Source organism: Octopus bimaculoides, chromosome 2 (assembly GCF_001194135.2).
Source record: "Octopus bimaculoides isolate UCB-OBI-ISO-001 chromosome 2, ASM119413v2, whole genome shotgun sequence".
Classification (NCBI taxonomy): domain Eukaryota; kingdom Metazoa; phylum Mollusca; class Cephalopoda; order Octopoda; family Octopodidae; genus Octopus; species Octopus bimaculoides.
In genome coordinates, this window is record NC_068982.1 from 70,679,818 (window position 1) to 70,688,050 (window position 8,233).

General features: G+C 36.6%; 1 protein-coding gene across 1 annotated transcript in view; it reads left to right on the forward strand.

The window, feature by feature from the left end:
* LOC106883468 (germ cell-less protein-like 1) overlaps positions 1 to 8,233 on the forward strand; it is a 49,802-nt gene that overhangs the window by 17,254 nt on the left and 24,315 nt on the right. Inside the window, exons 3-6 of the mRNA XM_052978260.1 lie at positions 2,827 to 2,923; positions 3,250 to 3,347; positions 5,699 to 5,745; positions 7,729 to 7,860. Coding sequence (XP_052834220.1) covers positions 2,827 to 2,923; positions 3,250 to 3,347; positions 5,699 to 5,745; positions 7,729 to 7,860 — 374 coding nt within the window. The remainder of the gene's footprint in view (positions 1 to 2,826; positions 2,924 to 3,249; positions 3,348 to 5,698; positions 5,746 to 7,728; positions 7,861 to 8,233) is intronic.

Consider the following 8,233-nt stretch of genomic DNA (forward strand, 5'->3'; position numbering starts at 1 on the left):
ATCTGTGTGTGTGTGTGTATATATATAAAATGGAACAAGAATGTAACAGGCGACAACAAAACATTCGGACAGTTAGACAATACCCTTCCTGTTGCCAAACCTTACCTGTTCCTATTTTCCCATGGCCAAACAACTGGAAACAAACAACATTGTTTATATGATGGAGTTTCTCGCTTGCAACTGTCACAAGATGTCAAGACAAAGGTACATACAAATACACACACACACACGCACACACAACAGGCTTCTTTCAGTTTCCATCTACCAAATCCACTCACAAGTCTTTGGTCGGCCTTGGGCTATAGTAGAAGGCAATTACCCAAGGTGCTGCATTGTGGGACTGAACCCAAAACCACCTAGTTGGGAAGCAAGCTTCTCAACTACACAGCCATGCCTGTACCAATAACATTGTAAACCAAGTATTGTAAATCTTGATAGATCATTATTCAATCAGTATTACATAATCAGTTTTAAATGAAGAACCTCGGTGTACTTTCACTTATGACACTGATATAGTAAACAATCAGAAAAACCACAAGCTGTTGATGTTCTGAGAAATATGTGTGATCTTTAAACAAACTTGTACCTGTATTGACCTATAACTATTGAATCAATTTATTGATTGTTTAAGTGATTTCCTAGATATTAGCTGTTCATATGAGTAACAACTTGTCATCTGCATCTCCTCTCACTTTCTCCCTATATCTGTCATTCTACTAATTTGATACCACTAACAGTAGTTCTCTCTCTCTCTCTCCCTCTCTCTCTCTCTCCCTCTCTCTCTCTCTCTAATACACACACAAATAAATACAAATTCACACATCGTACATTCTTTGTCACTACACTTACCAAAGATTAAATTCATTCTGTCTATCTGTCTTCATTATATCACCCTTCATTCTTCCTTAACCTTTTGCACATACAATCTTAGATGCCTCACATCAAATCTGCAAGAACATAATGCCATGAACAGAGATCTCAGGAACATCCTTCAATGAGATTAACACAAAGACAGTCATACTCCTTGTAAAAAAAGGAACATCTGCAAGGTCACTACAGATCTCTCCTGGTGAATGCATCCCTTCAGTAAAGACTGTATCACAAAGACTGGTTATAAAATACTTTATCGCCACACTAATTCTTAATTTTCTATGCAGAGGAGATGACTTGTGGTACTTAAGACAGAGCATGCAATTTTGAAAGTTAAAGCCATATAATTGATGTAAGGTACACTGGTGTCCTCAGTAATGCTGGTAGCATGAAAAGTCACTCAGTACACACTACAAAGTGGTTGGCATTGGGAAGGGCATCCAGCCATAGAAACCATGCCAGAACTAACACTGGAACTGAACACATTCCTTCAGCTCACCAGATCCTGTCAAACCATCCAATACATGCCAGCTTAGAAAATGGACATTAGGTAATAATAATGATGATGGTGATTCACCCTCTTTCCCAACTGTGTCTCATAAAACCAGAAGATTTAAAACCAAATTTGTTATTTGCATTCATGCTGGAAACATCACTACTGCCATAAAGCTCCAGTGAGCCCTACAATAGAGTAATACGAGGTGGTATCAAAAGGTTCCCAGACTAGTGATGTTTAATAAAAAAAAATAACTTATTTACCTAAATTTTAACATCATCTCCTTTGAAATAGTCACCTTGCGCAGCAATACATCAGTCCCAGCATTCCTACCACTTTTGGAATCTGGTCTGGAAGTTATTTTCCATAAGCAAGTCAAGGATCTTCTGAAATTCACTCTGGATCTCGATAAGTTTTAAAAGGGTGGCCTTTGAGCTGCATTTTCATCTTGGGGAATAGATGGAAGTCTGCAGGTGCTAAATCTGACAAATAAGGCTTGCACAGAAGTGATACATGCTGTTTTTTTGTGAGAAACTTACAAGTGAGGGGAACTCGGTGACAGGGTGCATTGTCATTGTAAAGAATCCAATTCTTTGCACTCCACAGATCTGGCTGCTTTCACCAAATATCCTCCTTCAAATGCTTCAAAACATCACAAAAGAACTCTCAATTGATGGTCTGAGCCTGGGGGACAAATTCTTGATGCATAATACCACATTTCCAGGGATGACGCTCATGGCAGGTCTTCCAGATTGCTCATAATCTTCTAGGGTCATCCTTCCGCCTTTGAAGCACCCGTACCACTTGAAACATTGCCTTACAACCCATTGCTTCATCACTGTAAGCTTGCTGAAGCATGCTCAATGTCTTTGTAGCAGATTTCCCAAGTTTAATGCAAAATTTTTTCCTGTCCATGATTAAATCACAAACTACAGCATACATGTGAACACAAAAGCACAAATTTCATAAATTGCAAAGTAAACACAACAATGTCGCTTGGCACACTGCCTCATGAAGATCACTGCTAGCTCTCACTGCACATGCAACTGTGTACTACCATCTATTTGCATGCTACAGAACTAGTCCAAAAACTTTTTGATCTCACCTCATACTATCATATCTGAGATGGTTTTACTGCTGCGCATGTTCAGCCTCTATCACATCCATTGAAAGACCACTTGACAGATAAGCATAAAGTCACTTACAAAATTATTCCAACTTCTAATCCATGTACATACTATGTCCTCTTGTTGTCTTACCTACCTCTACTACAATGACTGAAACAAGTAATAGAGTAATGAGTTGCAGGATATGACTTTCCAATTCATCATTAGTTCTTGTTGTTGTTTTAGGAAGCAGTTCCTGGTTGAAAAGTGGCCAGCTTAATTGATGTGTAATATTCATTTTTGATATTTGTACAGAAATTGATTGAGCATTTCTCCTTTCTTTTTTTCTTCCAGTCAGCCTACTTTGCTTGTATGTTCAATGGATCATGGAAAGAATCTGATGAATCTGTCATAAATATTGATATTGTTGATCCCAATATTGATGTCGATGGTAAGTCTGCATTAGTTGAACTAAAGCTGGCCAATGGTATGGGTAAAAACACACACACATAAATATCAAAAGTTGTTGGCTGATCTAAGAGAAGTGAATGTGTTATAGAAAAATATTATATAATCAAATGAGACATACAGAATTTGTAGTTAGTTATCTTTGCTTGAAGTCAGTTACATTTGTCATATTCATCTACAGCCAATTGTACACATCATAAACTGTCATTGATTTGCTTATTACATAGCTACTTATAATTAGCATGTCTAAAATGAGTAAAAGAGTAAGTTAATCTTAGTTCAGTCATTTTTCTTCTCTTATCTTTTCAGCTCTCAACATTACCCTTGGCTCATTCTACAATGACAATGTACTGATCAGACCAACGCAAGTGGTCAGTATACTTGCTGCTGCACGGTTACTGCAACTGGTAAGATTCCAAAACTTTTCAACTTTAGCATAACTGCCAGAACAAGAAAATGGATGGCTGATCTAATGGTAACGAGTTCAAACTTGGTATACCCTGCTAGTCAAGGTGTAATAGGAAATGGGGGCTATATCCACCTGATGGCTAAGTTGTTAGGGATATGGGATGACAGCTAGCTCTACAAATATTCTTTCTTGCAATTTGTATGTTCTGCATATACATGTACCTTTTTTTTTATTCTTTTACTTGTTTCAGTCATTGAACTGTGGCCATGCTAGGGCACTGCCTAAAAGGGTTTTGGTTAAAAATCGACCTCAGGACTTATGTTTTTATTCTTTAAGTTTGATACTTATTCTGTTGGTCTCTTTTAATGAACTGCTAAGTTACAGGGATTTCAACAAACCAACACCAGTTGTAAATCCATGAAGGAGGGGGTTGTCAAACACAGACACAAAGACACACACTCAGACATATATAGGTGCATGTGTGTATAGACACACACACACACACACATTTATATAAAGTGAAGTTCCATACAGTTTCCATCTATTAAATTCACTCACAAGGTGTCTGCAGTGAGACAGAACCTAAAGCCACATTGTTACAAAGCAAGCTTCTTTATCACACAGCCATTTTCTTAAACCTTAATCAGTTACAAATTTTAAAAACTTTTTTTATGTTAATATGGATTAGGTGGATCATAATTGAGATATTTGCAAGAATTTGATAGAATTTCCTATAACCTTTTAGTAACCATCAGCAAACATAGAAAAATTAATGTAAAACGAGACTTGATAAAACACGTCACCATAATTCTGCTGAGGGAAGAATGTAAAGTTTGGGATAAAACTGATGTGTGCCTTTAAATGCCAGTATCACCATCAAGTAAGAGAAGGAGAGTCAATTACTTCATTACTTGATCTTTTAACATTCAGATTACTCAAGCAAATGTAGAAAACTATAACTGGTATTTCATCAGTTACAATGACAAAGGTTCCAGTTGACCCGATCAACAGAACAGCATGTTCATGAAATTAATGTGTAAGTGGCTGAGCATTCCACAGACATGCATGCCCTTAATGCAGTTCTCAGGAAGATTCAGCATGACACAGAATATGACAAGGCTGGCTTCTTGAAATACAGGTACTATTCATTTTTGCAAGTTGAGTGGACTGGAGCAACATGAAATAAAGTGTCTTGCTGAAGGACACAACAGGCCACCAGGAATCAAATTCACAATCTTACAACTATGAGCTGAATAACCTAACCACTAAGGCATGCACTTCATGAAATTTTATTCACATTGTTTTGAATTAATCATGCATTATCTCATAGCTTCAAGATTTAGAAGATGCAATTGTTTATTTTAAGAATGACACTGTAGGGTAGATTTCAGAGGCTGATTTGAACATAAAACAGGCAGAACATTTATGCCAGATATCAGGGCAGTTTAAATGCCAGAAGGCTGTGGTAGTGAAGCTAGCTAATGTTAATGAAATATCAGATTGATATTTCACTTCTGAATCAGATCCTACAGGGATGATGAAGTAAACACCTGCAACTTAGTGGTAAGAATTTTACTTCCCAACCACATGGTTCTGGGTTCAGTCCCACTGTGTAGCACCTTAGGCAAGCGGCTCCTACTATAGCCAGGCTGACCAGCCTCATGTGTGGTTTTGGTAGATGGAAACTGAAAGAAGCCCATATGTGTGTGTTTTATCAGTCTTTAAGAAATAAGTACTGGGAGTTGATTCACTTGACTAAAAATTCTTCCTGACAGCGCCCCACCAGCATGCCCACAGTCTAATGACTGAAACAAGTGAAAGAATAAAAATGGTGTCATTTATTTGCAGTCATCTGCAGCAACATGACTGGGCTCTTCATTGTTTGATAGTCAGGGAGATTGTTACCTCACTTAGAAACTGGTAACTTAGTGCCATGAAGGGCATCTGGTCATAGAAGATCCTGCCTCAATTTAGCCTTGTGTAATACATGGAAGCATGGAAAAGTAGATATTAGAACCATTATTTTTATATCAAATGCTCTCTTCAGTTTGCTTGGCTGACACAAAGGTTTCACACCGACTTCAAAGTTGAAAAACGTTAATTAAAGCTAGTTAGTTATAGAAAAAAAGTCAATTACTTGGGCATTATGGAAAAGTTCTAGTTTATGAAAAATATCCCCATGTATGCTTGTGTGGAAAAATAAAGTATACAATTAAAAGATTCAATAACTATCTCACCTCCAATACACAAATGTGCTTTGTCAGTTGTCAAAAAGTCAATATTTTAACATTTGTATTTATTTGTAAAAGAAAATATTTAATTAACCAGTTAATTCTACTACTTCAACAGGAAGACCTTATCCAACAATGTGAGTCAATTATGAAAGATTCTATTAGGTAAGTGACACATTTTCCATCTTCTTTCAATAATAATAATATAAATTTAAATGGAGGTTAAAAAAACCACCTTAATGGATAGAAAATATCCAATGAATTACTGGTTTTGTTGTGAATAGTAATATTCTTAAAATAATAGGTTTAAATATAAATCTTGGTTTATAAATATTCAAATTAAAATCCAGAAAATGGAGAAGTAGCATTAATATAATTCATTAACTACAAAAATTCAGCATGTTCACTTACAGCTGTTTCGATCTTTGCCCAAAAGAATTAAATTCCAGTAATTAAACCATATTATTGGGCAAAATCTTGTCAGAGGAGTAAAAAATACATATCATTAGGTTATTACATGTTTAGGTAAAATCAAAACAACTTAAAGTGAACATGTTGAATTTTTGCAGTTAATAGATTATATTAATGCTACTTCTCCATTTTCTGGATTTTGATAATAATAATAATCCTTTCTACTGTAGACACAAGGCCGCGAGGGGGGGGGGATAGACAATTACATCAACCTCAGTGCATAACTGGTACTTATTTCATCGACCCCGAAAGGATGAAAGGCAAAGTCGACCTTGGCAGAATTTGAATTCAGAATGTAAAGACAGACAAAATGAATAATAATAATGATGGTGATGATGATGGTGGTGGTGGTGGTGGTGGTGGTGATGGTGATGGTGATGATGATGATGGTGATGGTGATGATCCATGACACTTAACACCTAATTAACCAGAACAAGTAAGATCAAGAGCTCTGAGAAGTAAAATATAATAATAATAATAATAATAATAGTAATAATGAATCTATTGTAAACAGTGCTCAGGTGCACTACAACTTGTTGGAAAAGAGGAGACAGAAAGTAAACAACAATAAGTCAAATAGAGAAAGGCAAGAATGATAACCAAAAGTGCATGCAAGGTACACATAGCTGCTTGTTCTTTTCCAGTTCATTTTTGATAATTCACTCATCATCATCATTGTTGTTTAACATCCGCTTTCCATGCTAGCATGGGTTGGACGATTTGACTGAGGACTGGTGGACCAGGAGGCGACACCAGGCTCCAATCTGATTTGGCAGAGTTCCTACAGCTGGATGCCCTTCCTAACGCCAACCACTCCGGGAGTGTAGTGGGTGCTTTTACGTGCCACCGGCACGAGGGCCAGTCAGGCGGGTACTGGCAACGGCCATTCAATAAAAAAAAAACAAGACAAAATATGTCTTTATTATTGGTTGATTGATTTTAATACCAAGTAACTAGGATTATCAAGGAATTAATGAAAAATTAATCTAGTTTTTACACCAAAAATATAACATTATCCATTCACTGAAGATAAAAATTTATATTAATATACACACTGGAAGAAGCCTGAGATTAAATACCAATCTGTACCACATTATAATGTGTAAACAAGTGTGGGACAGCACTAGGTTTAATATTCTATCTCAGGGAAACTCCACAAGGGGACTTGTATGTTATAAACATAATGATTCACTCAGAATACCAGTGGATCACCAGATACAGATGTTTGAACCTGATTTGGTCCCCTCAGTGGCAAATACCCACAAACGTTCTGAATTAAGCCAAAAATGCTTGTTCTGATATAGAAATCAATAAACAAAACATTTACTGATTTGTGTGAAAGCTAGTCAGGCTAGAACTATGAAACTTTAAGAGAAAATGTAAGGGGGCCAGCTGGTAGAATCATTAGCACACTGGGCAAAATGCTTAGTGGTATTTTGTCTGCTTTTACATTCTGAGTTCAAATTCCTCTGAGGTCGACTTTACCTTCCATCCCTTTTGAGATCACTAAAATAAGTACCAGTTGAAAACTGGGTCAATATAATTGATTTATCCCCTTCCCCAAAATTGCTGGCCTTGTGCCAAATTTTGAAACCAATATTAATAGAAGATATGACTTGAATTTTATCTTCAGTTTGAAAGTTTATTTTGTAATTGTTCTGTTCTGTTTGTCTGTAGTGCCACAACAGTCTGTAAATATTACATGGGAGCTACTATGTATGGCGCCTTGGATGTAGAATCTCAATGCTTGCAATGGCTACAAAGAAACTTACTTTCTCTGCGAGAAATTGATTTGCTCAAAGACATTAGGTGAGTGTCACTATTCATTGTCATTTAAAATGAAAAATAATAATAATTTCTTTCTGTCCACGAGCTAACAAAATTTAACAGTTCCATGCTTTTTGTTTTTATTTGCTGAATCTGGAGAAAGCAGAAGAGCCCCTGACTGAACCTTGCTGCCCTTCTGAGGCTGGTGGGGTTCATGGTGTTAATGTTGCATTTAAACTTTTGCAGGTCAACAACTGCAGAAAAGACATAAGCAGGGAGAAGATTCCAGTGGGCTGATCTATGTAGCTATTCATGTATCACCCATCTACCGATCCATTGGTTCATCAAGATACCTCCTCTCTCTCTATTTCTCTCTCTCTCTCTCTCTCTCTCTCTCTGTATATATATATATATA